The 26,149-nt window shown below is 47.2% G+C and overlaps 2 protein-coding genes across 9 annotated transcripts in view; both read right to left on the bottom strand.

Annotated features, from left to right (window-relative positions):
- Positions 1 to 1,888: 1,888 nt before the first annotated feature.
- PRDM11 (PR/SET domain 11) overlaps positions 1,889 to 26,149 on the bottom strand; it is a 48,897-nt gene continuing 24,636 nt past the window's right edge. For 3 of the 8 annotated variants that reach the window (XM_088058393.1, XM_088058395.1, XM_088058396.1), the window contains 4 exons: positions 19,800 to 19,920; positions 15,665 to 15,852; positions 11,904 to 12,554; positions 1,889 to 11,071 (listed from right to left, as the gene is read on the bottom strand). In XM_088058393.1, the coding sequence (XP_087914519.1) occupies positions 8,907 to 11,071; positions 11,904 to 12,554; positions 15,665 to 15,852; positions 19,800 to 19,920 (3,125 nt within the window). In that variant the 3' untranslated portion in view covers positions 1,889 to 8,906. The other 5 variants (XM_088058397.1, XM_088058399.1, XM_014251980.2 and 2 more) reach the window with 4 other exon arrangements.
- Positions 22,297 to 25,516, bottom strand: LOC106628148 (myb-related transcription factor, partner of profilin-like). The gene is made up of 2 exons (XM_014251983.2): positions 24,502 to 25,516; positions 22,297 to 22,883 (listed from the first exon to the last, which is right to left on the bottom strand). Exons 1-2 carry the CDS (start codon positions 24,938 to 24,940, stop codon positions 22,297 to 22,299), a joined length of 1,026 nt encoding a protein of 341 aa, XP_014107458.2. The 5' UTR covers positions 24,941 to 25,516.

Genomic DNA, 26,149 nt, shown 5'->3' with positions numbered 1-26,149 from the left:
GCCTGTAGGAAATGGATCACAATGCAGCAATGCATTTCACAAGCAGTTCTAGCTCTTTACACGTGGCTGAGCTGCTGAAAGCAAAACATTGCCCTGCCTTCATGCTGTCAATTGACTAGCAAAGGCAAAAACCCCAGAGATGAGGTTTTCACAGTTGACTGACAGGTGCCCAGGAAACCAAACTGAAGCTAAGCCCTGACAACCAGCAGGATATTTTGCTGGGCTTGCTTACTGCTCAAAAATTAGCAACTTTAAATCACTACAGTGAAAGCTGCCAGAAAATGACAAACTGTGTGTGATACGTGGTCTGCTCAAGGAATTGGACTTTGAGGAATTCACTAAAACAACCTTTCCTATTGGACCTATTGGATGACTAATTTGGGGCTACTTTCACTTCTCACCCTGGAAACTGCCACTCACTTCCAGCTCTGGTGGCTACACTCCATTAAAATTTGGAGACATTCATTCTGAACCCAGAATTTCTGCCCAGCCCTTCACCTGTGGGGATTGATGGGTCTACATGCATGCTTCCCCTGGGGCAATTGGAAAATCAGGATTCCTTCAGACCCGATTAAAGAGCCAGTCCTGTTGATGCTTCCATCCCTAGAAACTGAAGCTCAGTATCAACACTCACAGTATGCAGCACCACACCCGGGATCCACACCGGCAGCTGCACAGCTTGCTCCTTGTTTTCTGCTTCCCTCCACTGCCACATGGACACATTTACAGCTGAGCGAGCAACTGTTTGTGCTGGAAGGGCTTTGTTTTCTGCCTGTGTTTCTCTCTGGCTGTAGCTGTCACCCAGGGATGGACTAAACTTTGCAAGGTTGTCCCTGCTTGCACTGCCAGGCAAACCTGAGCCTCAGTGAAGGAAGGATGATCCATAGTTCCTGTGGTGCCTTTGCCGTGAGGTGTATCCACAGCAGCAGCCAGACTCAGCCTGTGGAGGCAATGTTTTCAGCTGTTTGGTCAGCAAACAACCCACAGCCCAGGGCTAATCCGTGGACACATGTACTTATTTCAGATGTTTGCTCTCTTGCCCACAATGATTTAGCAGATATGAGACCCTCCATGCACAAAAATACTCTTAATACATTGAACTGTTTTAAAAGTTGCACCTTTAGTTAATCAACTGCAAGCCCAGTGCCAAAAAAGAAGAATCTGAAGTTAAGTCAGCCCTCTCTTTTAAGGAAAGAAAAAGCCCAGCTTCCCCTGGATTTACAGCTTAGGAAAAGTGTCACCATCCTTCAGACCAAACCAGGCACATATGTAAAGCTTTGTCAGTCCACATAACAAGCCCAGCCTACCACAGCAAAGCTAATGATAATGCTAGCTGTACCTGTACCTGACTAGAAAGGGAATGCAGAGCCTCAATGACACCCACTCTGCATCCCTACCCAAAAATAGCATGTGCTGAATAGCTGCCAATGCTGACCCAGAGCAGCCCTGGGCTGCTGGGAGGTGCCAGCTCCTGGGCTGCCTGCTGCAGCCTTGGCAGGGGATAACCCAGCTCCTGGGGAAAGCGGGCAGCTCCAGCACAGGACACGCTGGACCTGCTTGTCAGGATTTTGTGAGGTGAGGACTTCGAGGGGCTGCAGTGACACTCAGCATGTCAGGGAGCCAGTCACTCAGGAGGGAGAACTACCAGCACCTCAGGGGGCTGCAACTAACCCTTCTAGATTAATCAGCACTGGATCTACTCTTCATAGTCCTGGGCTGAGGGAAAAGAAAGTGCATCAGCTTAGACAGATGTCCTTCATCTGGCAATATGACATTAACCTCCAAGAACAATTTAAAGAATTAGCAACCCAACTTGATAAATTTAAATGTTGTTTTTTTTTTATTAACAATCATTTTACATTACAAGGATAATATGACAAAAGGAAAGTTCTCGTGTACATACTATGATATATCAACATAGCTCTATTCGTATCCAGTGTCCTAGGTCCTTTCACACAGGTACTATAAAGCATAGTCTGTAAAGTAATAACATTTTAATGTCTCCAAAAGAGTGATATTAACATATTAATACATATATAGTAATAGACGTCTAGATATTTTTCTCTCATTTCATATGTGTGTGTGATGGGTGAGTGGGTGGGTGAGAGATAGCTTGAAACAGTTCAGCAGGGCTGTGCCTGGATGTGGATACGGAGAGGTTAGAGACAAACCCTCGTTTTCTGGAAGTAGAAATGCATTTTTGCTAACTGTCAGGTGAGTCTATGAGGATGCCATGACTGGCAGAAAACTCCGTAGCCCTCCTGTAGCATTTGGGACATTACAGCATATGAGACATGGTTCCCCCGCGCAGCCCAGCGAGCTTATTCGACATGAGGTGCAGTGCATGGGAGCCCCTCGCCGGGCGGCAGCACCACCAGCAGGGCGGGTGGGAGGCGAGGCCGCGGGCTGGGCTCACGCGGGTGTCAGTGGCATCGGAAGGAGGGGGCTGGAGCGAGAAAACTGTCTCTGAGGTTTGTGAGGAACAGGTGCCGAGAGCTCCCCGCCGGTGCTGCGCGGCTGAGGGGCTGCGGCAGAGCGGGGAGCCGCCGCCGGGCAGGGGCGGCTGAGGTGGATTACCAGTTGTGTGGAGGAGAGAGGCCTGGGCGAGGGCACTGAGGTGTGTGACAGGGCTCGGGGGCAGCTTGCACAGCGTCTGCTCATGCAATACCAGTGTAAGGAGCATTCGGATGTCGGAATTACAACTCACCCTCCTCCCGACCAAAGCCAACAAATAAAACAAACGGCAAGGAGTGCAGCGGTTGCCAGGCGTGGAGCGCAGCTGCAAAGGTAAACCTCCATGCTTTCCCTCCAACCCTTGTGGGGAAGCAGCTTGCTGACTGACCACCTGCTGCCAGGCCGGCCAGAGGCACCTCTAGGGTTCCCTCAGGTGTCAGCCAAAGGCTTCAGGATGCAGCAGGGCCAGTTTCCTACGAGTGGCTGTGTGAGGGGAGGGATGGAGGGATGAGACAGCTGTCCATCCCACACGCATCAGCAGATAATCAGGGAGGGTTGATTCACTGCCCAGATCCACCCCCATCCCAGCACAGAAATGCTGGTCATGGGAAAGCAGGTGTCTCTTCACGGGCAGGGTAAGAGGGCTGCACCCTTTGGTGCTTCAGCCTGGCAAGGTCTGAACGCTGTGTGCTGAGGCTCAAAGGCACACATGCAGCACCAACCATGTCTTCCATACAATCACATCATTCCATTTCCTCCAGAAAGCCTCCCTGGAACCCTGGCCAGGCAGGCTGCTCACAGGCTGAGGAGCGGCTGTGAGACCTGAGGGAGCAGAGTGGCTCCTGCAGCAGACAGCGGCCAGCCTGACCCAACAGAGCTGAATGCGCTTTCCCAATTGGGATTACGCACTCTCATCGCCCCGACTTCACAGTTCCTTCTCGTTTGCACCGTTCCATCTCCACTCAGTATCCCTGCCACCTGCAGCTGCGTGGCCGTAACCCTTTCTCCACTCAAAACCGCCTTGGCCCTCCTGCTGCCACGGCTGTGTCGCTGACCGATGCCCGCAAGCGCACCCACGCTCTCGCTGGTGCCACGTGAGCGCTGGCCAGCGCAGGGTCTCCCTGGCAGTGTGCCGGTGACTGCTGAGGAGTGCCAGGTGGAACAGCAAAAATCCACGTTTCCACAGCACCGGTGCCTGCAGTTGCCAACCACACCCATGCAGAGAGACAAAAGTGCATATGAGGGTGGGATATGTGTCTGTCCAAGTGTGAACACACGGGACCTCAGCAAGAGGCTTTCTCAGAAGGACACTCAAGCATTTTCCCCTACCAAGACATTCCACTATTAAACAAAGCTTATTTATCACTTGGTTAACATGCCAGCAAGGAAACCCCTTGCCCTAAACACAGCCAAGCCCCTCTCCATAGAGTGCTATACATGTAAATGTAGGCCTCAGTGTATGGCTAAAACCATCCCAAAGTCCAAAGTCTTCAGTGTTACGTGCCTTGTGCTAAAACACAGGGCCAGCCTTACACAAGGGTGGTTGAGTCTATCTCTATATTATATCTTTATATCTATCGAAAACATAGAAATATATAAATATATAGGATTTCATTTATAGATATATAAGCATGTGATTTTAATCTTTTGTACTGTGTGTATATGTACTGGGATGTGCGTATATACAATATATAGACCATATGCATATGTACTGTATACATACACTAGCTTACATGCACACACATCATACGTGTCTCCAAGGGAGACAGGAATTGCATAGGCATTACTGCATTGGATACAATGGCTGGGGGATTAACGTACCATTTCTCTGCTTTTAAGACCTCTTTTGACAGGGCTGAGAGGGGAATCTGCAAAAGCAGAGGCTGTTGCTGCTTATTTGCAAGCCAGCTGTCTGGGCACTGGTCAAACAAACAGCAATCCTAATGAGATAAGAAAGGAGGAGGACTCCAAAGACCCCGCGGGCCATCTGGTTGAGTTTGTGCTGTGAGAAAGAGATGGACCGAGCCTGAATCATATCTGAACAGTCATACCAGCAAAAGCGTGACCAGCACGGGGCACATTGCTGCAGTTGGCTCAAGACCCAAGGCAGACACCACACGCTGCCCACCGTGTCCCCTGGCAGCCCCCATAACTTCCGTGTGCTTTTGCTGGCATGGGAAGAGCTTTGGTCTCTTGTGAGGATTATCCCTGCTGAGGTTGGCCTCGTGGCTGGAGGGCCCGGACCCCTGTGGACACAGGTGAGCCCTGCAGAAGGACACGTCTAAATGTGCTTCACAGATTTCTGCTTCACAGCAGGGTAAAAGAGGCAAGGAGCCTGAGCAAAAAGTGGGGAAGGGAAATTGGCAACCAAAAATCCCACGGGCTAGAAATACAAACCCAAGGGTCTGGAGGAGTGTGCATTATTCACAGTCAGATGCCATAGCTAAGATGCAGGGGAAGGAGACAAAGAGCTCATTCAAGAAAAACTGATCCCTCTGTCTTTGCAGCCTAACCAGTTCAAGATGCTGTGAGCAACATGTTCAAAACAAGTCCTCTCGCTCTCTCAGCACAGCAGGAAAGGCATTGATTAAACCCAATGCACTGCAATCTTGGAGCCATGGAGGCCTCCCTCAGCACCCTGCTAAGCCCTCCCCATGCCTGCTGCTGCTCCCTCCTGGCCTCACTGCCACAAGGCTGGGCCCAGACAAACAGGGCACATAAATGCACCTGCTTCTGGAGAAGGCTCAGAAGCCCTGGGAAGCCAGGGGTGCTTTGCATTTATTTTCCTCCCTCCTCCCTGTCTTGTCTGTGCTGGTAGTCATGTTTCCATCCACAGACTATCCATGAAAGCAAGAGCTACAGATCTGAAACAGGCAGGTTAACCCGGATGGAAAGCTTGCAAAGCACCTGCATTACCCTAGGAAAAAGGCCAGGTTTATTTTCTGATGTGCAGGTAACAGGGAATTGTGTTGGAGAAGCTGGTATGGGCTGGGCCAGGCCAGCTGCTCTGCCAAGCTCTTGTTTATCCCCATCACCAATGTAAGGGGTCTCTGACCTTTCCCATTACGGGTATCCACAACATCCAGTGGCAGGGAATCACTGTTTGCAAGCAAAGTTACCTGCTAAAGGAACAAGTGCTCTGCTTGCGTCAGCTGGCAAAGAAAATCACCACACACTGAACATTTCACTGCACCATTAGAAGTAAGAGCTGCCAGTGAAAGGTGTCACTGATGAAAGCAAGTTTTGCAAGTGAACCAAAAGGAAGGAGTGACAAATTGGAAGAGTAATTTCTGAACAGGCCTCTGGCAACTCTTACCTTGCCCTTTTATCTGCAGTGGCAAAAGTTAGGAGGCTTAGATCAGGAGTTGTAAACAGGCCTCCTGGGCTGCTCAGCACAAGCCCTGGCCAAGCATTCCTCTCTCCAAAGGTGTCTGGAGACTGTCCCCAAATGTTCCTTCCCTCCATGTGGGCCAAGCACTTTGATTGGCCTCTGTGCCAAGGAGCTTTTGCTGCTGCAAACAGAAAGGCAGGTGATTTTTCCTCTCTACCCACAAAGAGCTATGGATTTCTATGGATTCTATGATCTATGTTCACCTTGCCCATCTCCAGTCAGAAACTAATGGAGCAGCAGTTTTTATCTTTTTACACCTCCTCAGGTTTTAAAAAGGAAGGGAGCCTGCCACCTCCCTGGCAGGCAGCAGCTCCAGAGCTTTGTGGCAGCACCCTGAGCAGAGCCAATTCACCACGCCTGGAGAGCTATGAGCACCTTGTGCAGAGAAGTCCCTACTTTACAAAGTAAAGCAAACAACCACCCAAGGCTGCACGGCTGGCAGAGGGTTTCCAGTTTAACTTTTACTCCTCTGGAGGAATGGATCAATTTGATCACATCGTTTATAAGGAAATGTAGGAAAACATGAAAACAAAGCCATTTTTCATGCTTGCTAGGCGTGTCATATCAATGCCTCTGTGTTGCAACTGTGTGATGCCCTGACCTAGCTGGTGACATTTCCATGAGGAGCACAAGGAAGAGCACCCAGTGCCTGCACCCCTGGTGGCAGTTTGGCAGCAGATGGGTGCCTCTGGTGCAGGTGCCCTCTCCTCCCCGAGCCAGCCTCAGGCTGCACGTGCTGTCAGAGGTAGGGCAAGGGGTAAGTGCTACAGAGGCTGCTGACCAGCCCTCGCTGCTACATTCACAGGGTCCGCTCTGCTCCGCTCGGACCACTTTATGGCAGGCCCCATTTTACAGCAAAGGGGCGGCGTCAGGACACAAGGACAGGCCACCACTCGTGCTCTGGGTGGGCTCAGTCCCTCCTCAGTCCCACAGGGACAGAGGCAAACACTTCCAAAACCCTGACCAACACCAGCCTAGCTGTTCCTGTGGGGTCTGAAAGCTGAACCAGCCCATAGTGGCTGGGCTGCACACCTCTGCCAGTGCTGGCTGTGAAGGTCTGCTGAAGGCAAAGGGATTAGCAGGAGGTGAGTGAGACCTAGGTAGAAGTGTGTGTTTTCCCGGGGAAGACAGTGCGTGAACCCTGGCAGTGAAAGTGACTCAGAGAGAGATCAGTTCCAAACATGCTACATCTCCATTGAAAACAAACAAAAAAGTTTAAAAAATAAAATAATATTATATATATATATATATATATTTATATAAATGAAAAGCTATCAACTAGCAGCAATGGTTCTAGAGATATCTTAGCACCAAGACCAAGGGCAGGGGGGTAACAGGAGAAAGGAAAGGTTCAGTGTTGCTGATACCACCATCATGTTTCCAAACAACACAGCTTGGCACAAAGCTCATCCCTCTGGGAAGTGAGAACATGTTGGCTTGGACACCTTTTGGACAACACGTCTCACTCCCACGATGGTCTGGTCAGGTTGGTGCTGTCCATGCCACATCAGCAGGGCAAGGCACTAGCATCTGTGGAGTTTTTGCACCTTTTTTGTTTGTCTGGTGTTTTGTTTTTTTTTGGTTGGTTGGGTTTTTTTTGTGGATTTTTTTTTCTCTTTTCTAACCTGAAGTGATATTGTGTGGATGCCTGGAGATTGTTTACTTTAAAAGAATAAAACAAAGAAGAGCCCCAAGCCCACAAAACAATCTCTTTGTGATGGAAGGTGCAAGTCCCCCATTCACATTTCAGCTGGACACGGCATTCCTTCAAGAAAGGAAGAAATATTTTGCAGGAAGAAGCAGAGCATCCCTTCTTCCTGCTGTCATCAGTCTGCTGTGCTGTGGAACATGTTACCTTGGTCACAAGAGAGTAAGTGAACCTTTGTAGGACATCACACATGAATATAATCCAAGATAATCTTGCATTGATAGCTCCTGCCACCAAACTGCAGCAGGTTTTTCTTTCAGTCATTCCAAACAAAACAAAACAAAACAAAACAAAACAAAAACCCCACAACAATCTAGGATTATAAAGACATAGTATAAATAATGTAAATTAGAATATAATTTTTTAAGCCTTTGAATCTCTGCCAAGAGGTGGCTCTCGATTCATTGGCTGTCTAGCTTCCACAGCAGCCCTGGTTTTGAATGAATAGTTGTATATATATATATATATTTATCTCATACAATATAAAAATATAAATGCAAAAATTTCCCCCTGCCTTCTCTATTTTACTATTTTATAGTCTGCACATGACATCATGTTATAACATACGTATGATAGACTGGTACTGCGGTTATCATAAAAGGAGCTGAAAGCCAAGTATTACTCTACAGCCCAAAGGTAGGGAGAACTGAGAAAGGGGCATCACAGTTTAGTGGAGGCATTGGTTTCTAAATCAGAATAAAAACCCAAAATCATGTCCCCAGCCCTTCTCTCCTATCAGTAATCTTTTGAGTGAAGAAAGCTTCCACTCAACCGAAGAGAACTGGGTTGAACTGGGGGTGACACAAACACACAGATGCTTTGTCAGAAATCAGAAATCTGATGGTTGCCAACAAAAGGCTAAAATGGCTCAATAACTGGGCTGAACAATTGAAAGAGAGGCAGAGATTGAAACTGAGGGGAAAACAAACAAACAAACAAACAAACAAACAAACAAGCAACCCCAAAATGAAACAAAACAAAACAGAAAACAACCCAGCAAACTGACAACACACATACAAAGGAAACTGCTGGGAGGATGAGGCTGACAAAGACCCGTTGTCTAGCTTATAGGTTGTTAGGTTTGAACATGTAGAGTATGGCCCCAGCACATGCTTCTAAAGAATGAAATGTTGCCACCTACATTGCAGCTGCCATGGTTGGAGACACCAGTAAATGTCTAAACATTGTCTCAATCTTTAAAATTCTGCTTAGCTTCTATCAGACGCACATCGTCTTAACTTTTAAATTTTCAGTGTGGGTTTTTCCTTAATATAGATAATATATATATTTTATATAATATATCAAAGTTTAGAGTATAGATTAAAAAAATTATCTGATCTGAGGCATTCCTTCCTAAATATCAGGGTAAAACTCAGAGCCATGGTCCATGCTCTGCAACATAGGCTTCTGCTCAAGAGATGACATCCTGCTCAGCATTTCGGCCGAGAGTGCGTAACTATTGCCTGACTTCTCCTCGAACCAGCTATCGAGTGCCCTTTTGCAATCGAAGTTGGCAATGGGCGGCCCATTGACAGCAATCGTCAACAGGTCACTGAGCTGCTCCAGCGTGAGCCGAGAGCGGTTGTTCTTGCACACTCTCTGCAGGGCGGTGCGCCCCTTCTCACAGCAGGCCGAAGAGGTGGGAAGGACTTTGAGGATCTGAACTATTTTATTTAGGAGGGGAAATCTCTGTTTGTATTTACAAATGTGACTGAGCAAGTCTTTAAAACCATTTTTGGTATAATAATCCACCTTGAGTTCTCGCCACTCCATCAGCAGACTCCCTCGGGTGTCCATCCCCTCTCTGCAAACCTCTCTGGAAAACGATGGGACTGTCTCCAGGTGTTCAAATATTTGTACCATATCCTCCTTCCCATAGCTCATGAGCTCATCAGTGCTTCTGGGCCAAGCTGCAAGATCAAATACCTGACAGGCCTTCACAAATGTCCGGCTGCGGGAATCGAACCTTTGGGCTAGGATCACCTGGGTCTTCTGGCAGATCTTTTCTCTGATCGACTGGAATTTGGCTTCAGCCACCCGTAGATTTTTCACAGCAATGCCATTAAAGCTTTCACGGAAGTTTTCCTCAAACTCCTGCAAGTACTCCCCAGGGGAGTCTGCTAGCCGGCTGATCTCCTGGATGGCCTCCTCTATTTTATCGTCCACCTGCGACACAAGAAGGTACTCCCCTTGGAAGACGTAGGCAAGGCGCGAAAGCACAGCAATCACATCCAGCAGGAAGTAGATGAGTTTAATCGACTGGTAGTCCATCAGGAACTGCAGGAGGGCCAAGGCAATGGCAGAAGCATCTGCCCTTTGGGTCTGGCCACTGACATCTTTGAGATGGGCCACAACCTCAAGGTAATCCTTGATGAGAGCATTGAGCACGTTCTGCTCCCCAATGATCCACTTCACTGCTCGAATGTCCCCCAGGAACTCGGTCTCCTCACACAGAGTGGCAGCAGTGACCCTTAACTCGCACATGAGTCGGGGAGAATAACGATAGAAACTGAGCAGTTGCTTCAAATTGTTTTCTAGCTCCTCCAGACATGGTAGTTCCTTCCCACTAATGGCATCCAAAATTTCCAAGTGGGGCCTATGCACCATAAAGGGAAGGCAGAGAAGCCAGGGCAAGGTCTTTCTGATTGTCATGAACAAGTTGGCTCTCAGGCTGGCGGTAATGTTAGCACCATCAACTCCCAAGCCAATAGTTGGCTTCTCATCCTGCAATCGTATTCCCAGGCTGGAAAAAGCCCGGTCCAATGCTTGGAGGTAACTGTCTGTTGTAGAAAAGCCGAGTTCCTGAAGAGACAGGAATTCAGTTGCTGGAGGCCCATCGCTGCTCGTGTACTGCACATAGACAGCAACTGTATCTGCAAGCAAGTCGTCGCTCTGCCCATCCAGAATGATGCTGAGGAAGGGAGACTGCCGGATGCGCTCCACCAGGTCCTCTCGGAGAGCCCGGGCGATATGGTGAATTAAGATCTGGCAGTCTCCTTCATTCATGTACTGATCCACCACCTTGAGTTCACACTTTCTCAGTAGTTCTGCCAGAGGCCGAAAGTCATAGTAGGGCCTGCCCTCCAAGGCCAGGTGGTAGGCTGTATTGAAGAGCAGGGTCATATTTCGGCACATCTCTTCTGTCTTCTCTGGGTGCATCCTGAGCTTGTAAAGCTGCAGGCACTTCTTGTGGAGGTTGCTCTGGCTGTGAAGCTTTATTGTGTGTATCTTGAACTGCTTAGAGCCAATGATGAAGGCTGAAGTCCGAGAAGATTGCACTGTGTACTGCCTACAGACGTGGCACCACATCTCATTCAGTGTCGGGGAGTACCGCAGAAACCAAAACTTTTTAAGCCACTCTTGCTTGAACCGCCGTATCCTCCGGCCCGTTGCAGAAGACATCTTGGAAGGCTCATCTGTAGCAGCAATCATGTCATTGGAAACTGATTCATCAGCAGAATCCACCTCTTGGTCATCGTCCTCCATGATGGTGGGAACTGAGATGATGCTTTCTGAAGCTGTAACAAAAAAATAAAAAAAGGAAAAAAATATGGTATTTACAAAGCTGCTGAGCTAGAGAAGCATCCTACTGGTGACAGTAGAGCATTGCCCAAAGAGCTGGCCACAACCTCTCTTCTCCTTCCCACAATGCATTATGGATAGAATTTGAATCACAGCTTGGAAAAGGAAAGAAATCAGTATTTCTGCATAAGAACTTTGTCTCCAGTATGCCACAATGAACAGCAAAAAAGGACACTACATCCTGGCCACTTGAACAATACACTGTGTGACCCAAATATTCCTTTACTGAAGGCTCTTGGCTGCTTGACAGCATATTCCTGGAGGAAATGAAATGTATCTTCAGAAAGGGACACGAGGTTGTGTTAAGGCAGTGGAGGAAACAGAGAGAGATTTCCAACAAGGGACACAGCAGGACATAATTTCATACACAAAGAGAGCACATTTCAGCATTACCACAGAGTCATTCATACTTTCTTGGTAGCATGTGAGGCATTGTGGAGGGGCTTCCGCTGAAAGAGAATGCATCAAAAATACAGCAAACAAACTGCAATGGAATGTCTTTTTTATTGGCAGTGCATTATCAATTACAATGGCAACAAATAGAGCAAATTGTCATACAGAGTCTTTCCCAGACAGTGTTTTCCACTGTACCCACAGCATCAGCTCCTGGCCCACCCAGTCACAAAACCTGACAAAGAACCTTCCATGGAACAACAGGTTCACCTGAATACTCAGAGCAAAATGCTTTAGGTGGGTACACAGCACACAGGCACCTCACTACTCTCCTTAGGCAGGGTTTGGAGAATGCTCTAACTCGGCAAGGCTTACCTGTGGGATCTGAGAACTCTTGGAGCTCGGGTACCTGGGGCGGTAACACGGGTGCCTCGGGTAACTTCCCAGATCTCAGCATGTCTAACTCAGCCTGCAGCTCCCGGATTTTCTTCTTCAGCCGGATGCAGTTGGGGCAGAAGGACGTGGTGGGGATTTCATGGGAGTTGCCTTGCGCAGAGGCCAGTGACAGCTCTGTTGGGCTGTCTGCTTTAAGTGACAGGGGCTCCTCTTCCTCATCTTCAAGGATGCTCATCTCCTTGGCTGAGATGAAAGAAGAACTGTGAGGGACCTTCCATTCCCTCTCGCTCTGGTTTCTGCTGAGGCTCAGGGAGCCGTGTTGCATGGCACTGCCACACTGCTCAAAGATGTCTTCAGCCTGGTATTTAGATGCTCTTCTGAGGGAAAGTGGTGTACTTGTTGCTAACTGGTTCTCTTCAAACTTGGCAGATTCCAAAGAAGCCTCCAGGACATCTTTGAAGATGAGGTCAATTTTTTTTTTCTTTGTTTGGGGGTGGGATTCCCCCTCGTCACAGCTGCGCTTGTAGGGGCTCTTCCCCTGCTTTAAGGTAGTGAATTGGAGTGCTCCCCTTGCATCCTCTTGACTTTCTACATTCTTTTCTGACTTTTCGATCAGTAATGTTTTGTCTCCTAGAATGGAAAATGAGGGGTGGGGATTATCACTGGGAACCGAGCAACATCCCTCAATCTAAAACTCAAACAAAAAAGAACAAAAAGGCAGACTGAATCCCTGCAGGTCTGCATGTTATGTTACAAGCCAGGGAACTGACACAACTCAGTGGAAACCGAGGCTTGCAAGAGTAGAAGCCCCGCTAATGGGCATGTCTGCAGAAACAGAGACAGTCCTGGGTAACCACAGCAGAGCAGAACCCACACACTTCAAAGAGAAGAGAAACTACAGGCAGCTTGTTCAACCTAAAGGTATAACCAACCTGTGTTGGAAGAGGACTATGTGGTGAATGACTGATCATGGTGGAAACTATACCCAGAGCCTAAGTGCCATTTTGGCTGTCTGGAAGTCCTGTGCCTGTTTTGACTTGGTAAAAGGTATCAAGTGTACAGCAGTGCAGCAAGAGATTTACACCATTTCATGACAACCCCAGTGTCTGTGCACACCATGGCACAAAGTCTGCTAGCCCCTTTACTCTCGTTCAGTTTGGAGGCTGCTCCAGAAATGCAAAGGTAAAGGAGTAAAAACAACTTGCACACTTAAAACCTAAGGTACACATTGTCAACTGAGCTACCATGGGTGAATGCCCTCCAAAGATGGGACATCTAGCTTGTCCTGGTGTAGTCTGAGAGCATGACCATTCAGTAATCGAAAAAAAAAATATTAAAAGCAACCTCATACAAATTATTAATTGCTTAAAATAAAGGGAATAGCCAGATTTCCTTACCTGGAAATTCAAAAGACGATAGGTTTGGCTCAATTTCCATCACTCTTCTATCTTGTAAATAACTTCAAGCATTGATGGCTTCCCAAACAAGACGCTGCTTTATGCTGATTTTTGGTTTTGTTTGCTTAAAGCGTATTCATGCTTTCAAAAGAGTTATGGAGCAAAAGCTACCATTCCCTCTCTAAGGAGAGCAACGCTAAGAATGCAGAAAAGATGCAAGACTCGAAACAGTTAGAATAAGGCACTGTAAAAAGGGCTGGCCTGAATGGATGGGATTTTGCACCGGGTTTGGATGCTGGCTGGGAAACCCAGCCACTTCTTTAGTGAATCCATAACAACAGATCTCATTTTCAACACATTGATGAGAATTTCTATGGACAAAGCTTTCAGCCTCTCTCTTAGTATTTCCCCTGTTATGGACCACAGCAACTACTGTGAGCAGTAGGGATTTAGAGAACCACTTCTTCCTTCTCGGTGATTTTTCCCCCAACCAGCCGAGTGCTTCAGCCCTATGGAAAAGCTAGAAATCACAAGACGATCCCTCATAATATTGGTCTCAACTCCAATGATGAGGCGGGTCAGAAACTATCAACAGAAACAAAACCCAGGAACAATGTTGTTTTTCTGTGAGTTCGTTGAGTGTGCCACTTCATTTGACAGACTCATCTGCAGGGAATTGAAATCTTTTAAATAGAGGATGACTCAACAGATTTTTCTTTTTCTGTGCTGCTTTCTGACCACTTCCCAGTGCCCTCCCAGCTGAGGCTTTGATGTCTCTGGCAAGTCTAGCAATGGCCCAGGTGATGCTCTGTTTTAACAACATCTCTGTGCCTCTTTTGTGAAGGCAGGCTGAGCCCAGCTTGCAGCAGGATGAGCTCACCAAGATGTCAGGGAGTTTCTGGAATGGTCTGCCTAGCCATGTGAGTTTCTACCTGAGGGTGCATTATTAGGCTGTGGCAGGTTCTGGAGAGTCCTGAGGAGGATCTTCGCCACGCTTGTAGCACAGAGCAGGCTGTGAGTTACCATTCCAGCTCCCACAAACCATGACACCGTGACAAAACAGGACTAAAGGCATGTCTTCATGGCAGGGCAATAGCTCATAGCCTTGGTGCCCCTGTAGAGCAGCTGCTCCAAGGGCACAGACTGTCTCTTGCTGTACTTTCAGAAAGCACTAAGCCATCTGGATGACTGATGTGTGCATGTTATTCCAGCAAAATCAATGTGGCCTGTACCTAATCACTCACTGGTGCTCATTAACATAAAAAAGCAAATTCATACCAATGTTAATTCAGAAGTGGGAACTGCCCAAGTACAGCCACCAAGATGTAACATTGCAAGTGTGTAACAACCCTAAGGTGAGAGATAACCAGTTTTTTTCAGGACATCTTGTCCACCCTGTGACTGAAGAGGAGACACCTTTTACCAAGTCAAGGCAGCAACAGCAGCTGTGTAATAATATACTCAGGAATCATAATTACAAAGTTATATTTAGTGTGGCTGCCCCTCTGAGGCCCTGCCATTCTGCATCTAGCCTGGAAATAAATGTTCCTAATTAACTTCAGGTATCAGCATTGTACAGATGAACAGATGCATTAAGAATTTTTGCTTTCCTCTAAAGCTTCCTATATTGCTGACAATACGTGGGCCCAAAGGACTGCTGGGTTTGTTTCAACATTGCTACTCTTTAGACAAGATAAAAATTTTTATCCAAGGAAGAATCAGTCTGACAAGTACAAAGCCTCCTGTACGTTGTATACACATTCTAAGGTTGTGAGACTAAGGAGCTGATGTCGCGCTGATCCCAAATTATCTTTCTGAAGAAAGAGGAGATAAATTAAACGAGGAAAATGGACATACAAACACACCAAGGAAATCTCATTCATATGGACTCAAAACCAGCCAGAGCTCCCTCAAACAGGCTGCTCACAGGAGCCAGAGAGAGCAGCATGTTCAGAGGAAAAACCTAATGCTGTCTTGTAGGATCATCAGCTTGGCAATCTTCAGGCCAGAAAGTCTCACGACAGGGGTGCTCTGTGATCCCTGGGCATTGCATCAGGCCCTTGCAGCACACACACACACAACATGGCACAACACATGACGTGACACATCACAGCACAAATCTTTCTTTCATGATCTCCATGACTGAGGGTATCTTACTCTCCTTGCACACCCATCCATCTATGCCAGGCAGAGCTGGGGGCTTTCACCCAGAGGCGCTCTGCTTCTAGAAATGCAGCTCTCCTCACAAAGCCTGTGCAACACCTACTTCACCCACCACACTTGGCCCAACTGTGAGGCAGCCCAAGAGGATCAGGAGAGAGGATGGAAAGGGAAGGGACTCACCACTTGTGAAATTTCTGTTGATGGTTTCTTGGGACATACTATGCAACCGTTTCATGTAATCCTCACTGTACCAGACCCGCAGCTTCTCCCCAGGGTGGATGTCACGGCAGGCACGGAAGTAAATCCTCTCGCTGTGCTGAAAGGCCATCAGGTTCTGCTCCCTCTCCTCCCGGGAGATGATGACGTACCTGAGGGCAAGGGGACAAGGCAGGTGTGAAGCACAAACTTATCTCCCGTGCCCCCCCCTGCATCATAATGACAACCATGAAGAAGCCAGAATGACCTTCAGAGAGAGCCATCAACACAGCCAGGCTGGAAAGCATGGAGTTACAAGCAATGGTGTGCAAACAAGCATGGACACCCAGGGAACACTAAGCCAGTGGGGCCATTTCTTGCTGGGGAAGGGACGACACAAATGCACATCCAGTCTGAAGGGATGTCTGCCAGCAAGGGTAACAGACTCTCCCGGTCAGAAACGTCTTTGCCTAGTGATGGAAACAAGGACTTCTGGACTCCCCACCATCACTCCACATCCCAGGGCTCCCTCCCTTCTTCCCAGGAATATCTGGAATATGGCAGGGTACCCCGCCTGTCTGTTTCCCGAAAACACTGCCTTCTTTTTTTAGTTGCTAACAGATTTTCTTGCTTCTCTCCTCTCAGACAAGCAAAATTGGGATTCTAACGACAGAAACATGGATACCTAATGGGCATGGGAGTATGTCCTGCAAGGACAGGACAATATTGGAAGGTTTTGCACTTCAGAGTTCAGCAGGGTATGACATAAAAAACCAATTCAGCTCTGCAAGTGGAAACCCCAGCACCACATTGTGGGGATCTCCTGGCAGCGCTGATAAAAAGATCACTTTCAGGGCATGGGATTAATTTTCCTGATTTAAAACAGCTACATTTTAGTTCAGCAGAAACTTATTTATTCCTACTCCAAGCAACTGGCCCTCTGTGCAATTTGCTAAGACAGAGATCTATTGCTAGGGTCATATTTTTTGCTCTCACACTCCTCACGTTCCTGCTAGAGGACATGAAAAAGGCTTGGTACCACTGGATCCAGCTGCCACCAGCAAGAGCTTACAACACCTACCCAGGGAGGAGGCCCTGTCACAGCATGTGCAGACCCTCATAGTCAAAACTTATTTTTCTCTTACACCATTTGCCTTGTTGTTCAGCACTCCCTGCTGCAGCAACCTCAGCAAAGGCAAGGAGGCTGCAGGGGAGCATACGGCTCCTCTGACATCTGCTGCCATTAGTCCTTGCCCAAGTTCCCTAATGCATATACAGGTATTTCTTTGGCTTAAGAAATCTCACAAATTTTTTGAATATTCTACCTTCTCTAGCCGTGTGAATGCACAGATAAAGACACAAGCCCATCTGCACGTGATCCCACTAACTCACACAAATAAGGTCACAAACTTGGTGAAACTTCCCACAAAACACAGAAAACAAGTCTGCAGTGGCAGTGTCTCGACTGCCTGAGGCTCAAGCAATTCTGGTTTTAATGTTAAGCAACTGTGCATGTGCCTGCAAGCAGTTGTATTTTTCCTGATATGTGCCACCCCGGATTCTCTGCCATCTTCAGTAATTATTTAAACAGCAGACTGGTACTAACAAAATTTGCTTTTATTAACCCTTATTTATTTCTGCTCACAAAACAAAGGAACTTTTAAAGTACCAGTTTTTGTATTTGAGAAGGAAGAGAGACCTGGACCAGTGTGGTAGGAAGGAGGTCCTGCAATAGCACACAGCTGCTAGGCTGCTGCTTTTGGGTGTTAGTGATCACCCCTCAAAAGGTGTATCAGGCCTCCAGGCAGCCATGAGATCACAACCCTTGAGACAGACCAATGTGCTGTGGTTAGTCTGATGTCTTGCAGCACAGGAGTTCCTAGAAGATGCTCTCTCCAGTACAAGCAAAATGTCAGGATGCTTCCTTGCACCAGCTAAGGAGAGGCTCTGCTGTGCATTCTACTGCCCACAACAGATCAGGCTGCCCCTGTGAAGATTTACTAACCTAAAGTCACTCAGAGATCCTTAATATGACGTACATGACCTGTACATCTGCAGCCAGTGGCACCAAGGAATTAATGCAGCAGCGGCAGGATGGTCTAGTGCATTTTCAGCAAACTGCATTTGACTGTGAGATGTAGAAAATACACCTTTGAATGGGAAGTTAACTGTTCCCACCAGGGCTCACTTTTATTTTGAAGTATTTTGTTCAGCGTGAGCATGAGCTTTTTCTGTTTGCTGCTCTCCTTCTGCCTCTACAGCTCTCCACATTTCTGCTCGAGTATCCTTCAGCTCTGCTGCCCACATCCTGTGGCTCTGGCCACCTCCTGGAGCAGCAGGGAACTGGGATGAGAATGCAGGCTGGAGGGCATGAGCTGCAGCACTGCTGCAACACTGCAGCAAATGCTGCCTGGTTGCTCATCCAGCCTCCTGCAGCCATTGGCACAGCCAGTCTCATTAGGAGCCCCCAACAGAGAGTTCTGGGATAATCCAGTCACAAACATGTTTCTTCACAGCTATGCCCAGCTAGCAAGTGGTTTATGATCCTAGTGAGGAAGCTTCCATCTGTGATACTTCCCTGAGTTAAGGTAGATGGGATGAGATCATCCACACAAACTGTTTTGAACCAGTGCTGGCCAGCCCCAGGCTTGAGTTTCCCCAGAGGCACGAAAGACACAGGTTACAAAGGACTGCAAAACCCCACATTCCAACTGTTGCTCTGAGACACTTAGTGCTGCTGCACACCACAGCCGAGAGGCAGATGTTTCCAAGAATGGAGAAAGTCATTCCACAAAAGGGCAGCCAGCTTGATGAACCAGGAGCACAAACTACCTGCTGAGGAGAGACTGCATGATCTGCCTTCCCTGATATCCATCCCAAGGCCAAACTACTACAAACTACATCCTGAATAACCCAACCCTTCCTTGTGAAGGCTACACAGTGTCCAGTCCCCTTCCCAATGCCAAATACTCCATTTGGATTGAAGCAAGGAGGCTATGTGGGTTTGAACACCCAGGACAGGCATGGTTATGCTGACCCAAGCACTGCACACTGATAGGCAAGGCCCTGCTTGCAGAGCAGGTTTCCCAAGGGACTGTGATCCCCAAAGGAGAAGCAGGGTCATACTGCTCCTGTGGCAGACCCAGACACCCTCAGCTGCACCTGGTCCTGCAGAGAGGCATTGCCACCAGCCACAAATCCACCATTTCATGTCCTGTCTAGTCCTTGGGACAGGCCAGCCTCCAGAACACCACAGATCCTGACCAGGCTACTCAGGACCATACACTGCACCAATGGAGACCACTTGTGACCCATCTGCAGCTACTGGGGCTGGGATCAACCCCACAGCTGCCAGGGGCACAGCTCCTTGCTCTGCAGGACCACCTTTCCCACAGACTCTCTAGCTAGCAGCAAATAAAAATCACTGTTTCATTTTTCCTAAGCCCCAGCCCACTCAGGACACCAAATTTCCAAGTTTTGGGATGGCTAAGTGAGCGTGCCCAGAAAAATGTCAAGATATTTTTCTGCAGGTGGGATCATCCCTCCCCAGGAGAGGAACAGAGCCTCTGGTGAGGATCCACAAGAGACGGTGAAGAGGGAGGAGACCTCTGCAGTTGGAGAGAGGCTCAGGCTTCTCCCCTTCTCCCCTCCACTATTGCCCTGGACTTGCCTCATGGCTCCCTGCTGCCCACTCCACAGCTCACCCTCTGGCTGGCCTCGGGCGTGCTCCACTGACAGCCTGCCAGGGCAGAGCACTGCAGGGAAAAGGCCACTGGCCCTTCCCAAACCAACTTTGGGCACAGAGCCAGGGCAGAAGATCCCATGCAAGAGAGCAGCTAGCAGCCCAGGCTGATGCCATGGGATGCCATACCTGTAAACCCTGCCTCAGTGCGCTGATGCCAAGTATCTCCTGGAGACCCACACCTGTGACAGGCTTCTTACCAGCTCAGGCAAAAATTGTAGAGAGAAACAAACGACTCAACAGCAGCTGTGTTAAAAGTGTTATATATTTATTGCATTCTTAACAAAAATACTTTTAAAGAGAGAATTTTTTCAGCATGTACAGGACATGGAGGTACTGGGGTTGAGCACAGCAGTTTGCTTTGACACAGACACTTACTTCAACAGCCAGTTAGCATGATAGGTGCAGGAAGAAGTATCCTTTGCGAGCCAATACAGAAAAGCCACTCCACCGAGGGGTCTACACAGGGCAGGAGATACGTCCCCAGATCTGGGCCAATCTGTAATAGTCCACAGAGGAAACTAGGGGAGACATCAGGCAGTTTATAGTAAAAGGTCCTTTCTCCTGACCAGTGCCCAGCCTTTGGGGATTTGCATTGAGGGCTGTGCATCCGGCACCAGGATTCTCTCTCTAAATACATCTGTGTGGGCAAATTGATGGCACCAATGATGCTAACTCCCTCCACTGCCCAGCACCTGCAGGAGTCTCCTCCTCTGCAGACCTGAGGGTTTTCAGAAGGGATCCCCCTGGACAACATCAAAGGAGTTAATCATATGCATGGAAGGACATCAGTAGAGACCAAATATTATAAAAATATAAAATACTAATATTAATATATAGCAGCAGCACTGTATTGACTTAGAAAGCCTTTAACATATACCACCCTTTTTTCAGCTCTCTGATTCATAAATTAGATCTACTTTTGAAAGATTTCCCAATCTCCCCTTCATCTGAAGAGAGACTGTGACTTTTGCAGAATACAAATATTTCAACAGGAGTAAAAGAACATCCTCAGTGGAAGACAAGCAAGTTCTGCCCTGGTCTGGCACAAGCACTAAAAGGAATGTCCTCTGCATGAAACCAGTTGGGTCATTCCTCAGAAATGAGGCTTTTTTCCTTGCCAGACCACTATTTCCTTGAGCAATCTTTTATTGCACCACTAAAAATAAATTACTTTAATTAGAATTACAGCACATCTTCAAAAAAAAAAAAAAAAAAAAGAAGAAAAGCATGTCAGGAATGCCTGACACAGCAGAAATACAACGAACTTTTCAGGAAAGAAGCTAGTGCACTATACTTTCAAAGAAGAGGCCAGACAGGTTAAAGACGACCCTTGAAGACCACAAAAAACAAGCCATCCTTCTGCTACACCGTGCTGCCTATGTTCAATTCCATGGAAGTTTCTGTAACTTTTTTGCCAAGTCTGTAGCCCAGCCATGGTAGGATGATGCTCATTCATAATAACTGTAATAGTTTCCTGCAACCAACCTCCAAACACAACAGGACAGCCTGGAGAGCACGGAGTGCTATGCGATTAACACCTTGACCCTTTTCCCTGCTGAAGCTTATCAGGATAATGGTCTGGGTTTTTCCAGAGATAGGGGCAGCATGCTAGATGCAGAAGTACAAATTAAGGAGAAAACAGACATATTATAAAAGAGGTACCACATACATAATCACCACCTGAAGTGACACTGTTAAAGCCTAGTTCCAGAATCAGTGTTGTACACGGGAACCTCACACAGCTCTAGAGCAATTCAAATGCTGTAATGAAGTTCTTTCTTGCATCTATATGGGGAAAGAAAGCAGTATAAAACCAACGTGCCTAAGATTTTAACCTATGTAGCTGTGAATTTAGACTGTAAACTCTTCATGAGAGGAGAACACAGCACAGATCCCACCCTAAATAAAACTAAGTGCAAAGTAATTGTACTGAAGATGACAGAATTACAGCAAAACCAAACCAAATTGGCTTGAGGTCAGAAGCAGGCCCTACATCTTTTCTCGTTTCTGTTCAGTCATTTTGAAGGGGTGAGGTGGTTTGATTTGACAACATGCAAGAAAATATGATACAATTATCTTTAAATGTTGTCATGTGGTGAAATGATTGTATTTTAACTGCAATTGTGAAAGGTAGGGGTTTCAGACTGGAGCAAACAGAAGCTGAACTCTTCAACACAAGTGCATGTGACACTGCAGGATCCATGCCTATGCTTTTTGCAACCATTTTGAGCAGTCTAAAACTCCATGGTGCTCAGACCTGTCCTCAGAACCATGCCTTCTTCCCTTCCCTGCACAAGCCCTACTTTTACACTCTTCCCCCCAAAGCTGTGTGTAAGTCACAGTAAGCCCCAGACAGCCCACTATTGCTGAATGAGAGATAAAAGCCATGATCAACAAGCGTTTTAGAGTCATAAGGCTGTATTTTTGCACATACTGCATATACGAATATTCAGGAAGATTATGGGAATGCAGTAGTAGGATAAATTTGTGAGTTGATTGCAAAAGGATCTCTGTAGCATGCTGCTTCAGTAAAAATATTTCACAGGCATGAGAAGAGATACAGATAACGATTTCTATTGCATTTCCTAGTTTATACAGCATTTAAAGCATGGGGAAGCCAGTGAAAACTCTTAATCTCTATGAACCCAAAGATATCTTACATTTCAAGCTCTACAGAATTTGAGATTCTTCTTTGCCATTGCAGAGGGCCGGTCCTAAAATTAGTTGCCATAGTCATACTGCTCTGTTAGCCAGCAGGGGGGTGGATGGGTTGGGTCAGCTGTTGACCTTCCCCACGGAGTAGTCATACACATGGGGAGGAACATGCAGCAGCTCAGGAAGTGCCATCCTTCTTTACTTTGTAAAATACAGACTAAAACTGATGTTTTCTTTTTCGTGACCTGGTGGCCCGTGCAGGAGTTGTCCATTTTAGAGAGTTTTGGTTAGACTCTGCACTGGGCTCGGGGAGCTGTTTAGAGCAAGCTGCTTGCAGACAGGACCCTGGCATGACACTGGGATCTTGTATCCTATGGAAAGCCCGGACCCCATCACGTATTTCTGTCAGCGTCTGACACATCTGGCTGACCTGGCTGGTGAGGTCAGCCACGCTCTGGCTGACGGCATGCATGCTATCTGCTATGTCCCTATGGATGGCCACCAGCTCCTGGCAGAACTGCCTGAACAGGTCTGCTTGCTGCGCATGGCAATGGAGAAGCTGGCGATCGAAGCTGGAGAGGGGCGGGCTCCTGGTGCGGGGGTGCGGGGGTCTGCAGGCCGAGGTGGTGCGTGGGGATGGACAGTGCAGTTCCTGCCTTTGGCTGGCAGCTCCCGAGGGCTCTGATGAGGAAGAAGTGTGAAGGAGGGAGGGCCTGGAGAACGGATTGACACCTGCACCAGCCCTCTGCAGCGAAGCGAAGTGGTGTTCCTGAGAAGTGCCTGGCATCTCTTCATCTTCATCAGCTTAAACAGAAGAGGAAGCATGAATTATTAATGTGAAATCCCTCTCAATGCTGGCTTCTGTTTCAGGATATCTCAAAGAATATGGAAAAAGGGTTTTACCCTCCCCCCCAGTCTGCCAGCTCAGACAAGCCTGTAGCTTCTGATGCGTAATTCAACATGCAAAAGCTGCAAGTTAGCATCTGGGTGACAAGCTTAGCCATGAGAAATCTGAGAGAGGGTGAACCCAAGCTACTGTGGCATTCTGTACAGAGCACTGTTCATTACTAGAATATGAATCCATTTCAGACAGTAGCAATGACTTCTCTCCCTCTCTCAAATCCATAGGTAGCTAGCATAAATATTCTAGAGGAACACAGACTTCTCATGGAAAAATCCTGCTCTCCCATAATTTCTCACATCCTTTGCACTGAGAAGAGCATAGATGTTGTATTTGCTGCTCCCAAAGTGTATTCTGCAAAGCCACTACATGGTTTGGCATCACTAAGACAACCAGGCAGTCAGATATAGCAGCAACAGGACCCTATGTTAATCAGGCAAATACACTTGATGCAAAATCAAAACTAAAGCAAAATGCCATGGGAAAATTCTCATTAGTCTGATAAATATCTAGTGATGTGCCAGTTCACAGGTACATGCATGTGAAGAGTAAGAAGAGACAAGGTTTCACCTGGCGCAGCTGCCCACTATTTCCTTGCATAACCTATATTCTTTTTACCTCTGAAATAGTGCAACTGGCTTCCAAGATAGATACAAAGAATGACCAAGTCCCACCTTGTCAGTTCTGGAAGATTTTGTCCTTGCTCTCCCCCTAACAACTTCAGACATGAGGTTAGACCTAGTGTGGTAGGACAGCGCCACCCATGAGGTGTTAGTTGATTCACTTCCCAAGAAGTGGGAACTTCCTTCTCTCCTTTGTATCCCTAAAAGCTCACCAACAAGAAGCTGCACCTCCACAAAAGAAAACTATGTGTATAAAACTATGGAATAAACCTGCACAAAGCAGCTTGTGGTTTTGCACTGGAGGGTGTCTGAGAATTGTGGTGTAAGATCAACTTCAAAAGCAGAGCCAGAAGTTTCTTTAAAACCAGTGAAGAAGGAGTTATTACTATCTACCTTTTTTACAGCGTTCATGCTGATTCTTCAGACCACTACTGAGAAATTGTTAGTGGCCCGACCTCAGCAATGAACACCAGTGATCACTGAGACCCCCAAAGCTCTCTTGGAAGTGATCCACTGGTGACAGATGTCTCTCAGTTTGGTAGCACTGCTGTTTTATCAAGATGAAGTTCTCCGAATCCTTTATGACCATTTTTTCCACAGACTGGAAGCAGTCATACTTCAGCTACAGATGTTCCCTTGCCTGTAGGACTAATTCATACTTATAACCCATTATCTACCCTCAGACAACAGTACAGAAAATAACCAGATAAACAGATAAAGATGATCTTAACTTGGAAACAATCCATCTCAACATTCCACAACCACCAGAGCAGAAACCAACCACAGCAGAAGGACCTGTCTTGACAGGCAACCCAGCCATCTCACACAACACACAATGCTCTTCTGGTGTCAAAGGAAGATATGTAAGCATAAGAGGTGTTAAGGCAGTGGTACTTACAGCTCGTCGATGGGCTGTCAACCACGTCCAGATCCACTCTCTGGCAGCCGTGTCTCTGGTGTGAGGAATGCAGCGCCGATTCGATGGCTCTCTCATGGGTGGTCAGGACGATGGCCGAAGGTCGCCCCGCGCTGCCGGGGCTGGAGAGGGACCTCTGCATGAATGCCAGTTTGTCCTTGGTCCTTCTCTTCATGTCGTCCCATCTGTGCTTAATGTCTTTTACAGACCTGGGGACCTGGCTGACTGATGTGATCTGCCTGGCTATGCCTTCCCAGATCTTGTCCCTGTCAGCATGGGACAGACGCACCGTCTCCCGCCCAAACAGCATGGCTTCATTTCGGGTCACCTCAGTGACCAGAATGTCCAGTTCCTCCTTGGAAAACTTGGGCTTCCTCTTTCGTTCAGTCATGTTCCTTGGGTTGAACATCCCACAAAGCATAATTGGGTAAAAGGAAATCAGCGCAAAGCAACCCCCTGCATCCAACCACTTGGCCAGTGCAGTACTGGGGCAGAGGAGTTTAGTGGGATCCAGCTCCCCCAGCCCACAACAACCTCTCACCAGGAAAGGCAGCTGTTTTGTTTTTAGAAGGCAATTTTCAAGCTTCAGAAAAAAAACAAAACAAAACACCAAGCAACACCAGTGTGAAGCAGCCTTCTCACCTTTAAAGTTAAAATTAAATTTTACACATCATCTGATACCCTGACTTACATATGAGATTTTCAGTTCACCCTCACATCACTTGCCAAAGTTTGTGCACAGAAAAAAAACGTGAGAACTCACAATCATAGTGATAAATTAGCCTCTAATGTGACACTGCTCGAAACTTAGAGGAGATTTAGAGGCGTATCTTATTGTTCTACCTGGCACAACATGCAGTAGAAACTTTTACACCACCCTTTCTGTTACAACTTGCAGGATGTCATGGAAAGGCTTCATCAAATTGGATTTTTTTAGGGTAGGTAGGTTTTGACTAGACTGGTGGGCAATATCTGTAACTCACTTTCCCTAAGGAAAGATCTCTTTTTTCAGCATTGTGGTACTCTACATCCAGCATTTGTCTGCTTCACAGCAAGCTCTTGTTTCACCCAGAAATGGCTGCCATTTCCCATTGTTCTCAAAAGGAATGAGGCCACACACTTGTTTTTCCTGGCTAAGCTTTCCGTCACTGTCACCGACATAAGCCTGCACCCAGTTTCTGCTGCTTCAAATGAACAAGTTGTACCCTCATCCCATTGAGAAAAAGAGGCAGCCATCCTGAGAACAAGCAGTTTTGTCCAAAGGGGATGTGTGTTAATTTCTTCAGCCACAGTCAAAGAAAACTATAAAAATAAACAAAACATTAGTCGTAACTATGTTCTCTTATTGGGGAAAAAAAGAGGCAGTAGATCTATTCAATAAGGAAGGAGAAAATAGACTGTCTGAACCTACAGAAAGGCGCTGACCCATGTCATTCTAGTTCCTTCCTGGTGCCATTAACACTGCTGTTTAATCAGTTTCACTGACACAGCTGCCTGCCACCAGGGCAAGTGTCAGCTTGGTTAAAGCTGGAAAACCAGTAGGAGGTGCTGCTCAAATCCAGGCCACATCAGGAAGAGCTGGGACCTAAGTGCACAGATGTATTTCACGGGAACAAACACAAATGAATGC

This window comes from Pseudopodoces humilis, chromosome 7 (assembly GCF_049639895.1).
Source record: "Pseudopodoces humilis isolate 2021_Gansu_Grassland_sample_001 chromosome 7, ASM4963989v1, whole genome shotgun sequence".
Classification (NCBI taxonomy): domain Eukaryota; kingdom Metazoa; phylum Chordata; class Aves; order Passeriformes; family Paridae; genus Pseudopodoces; species Pseudopodoces humilis.
This window is presented reverse-complemented; position numbering and strand designations above follow the sequence as displayed.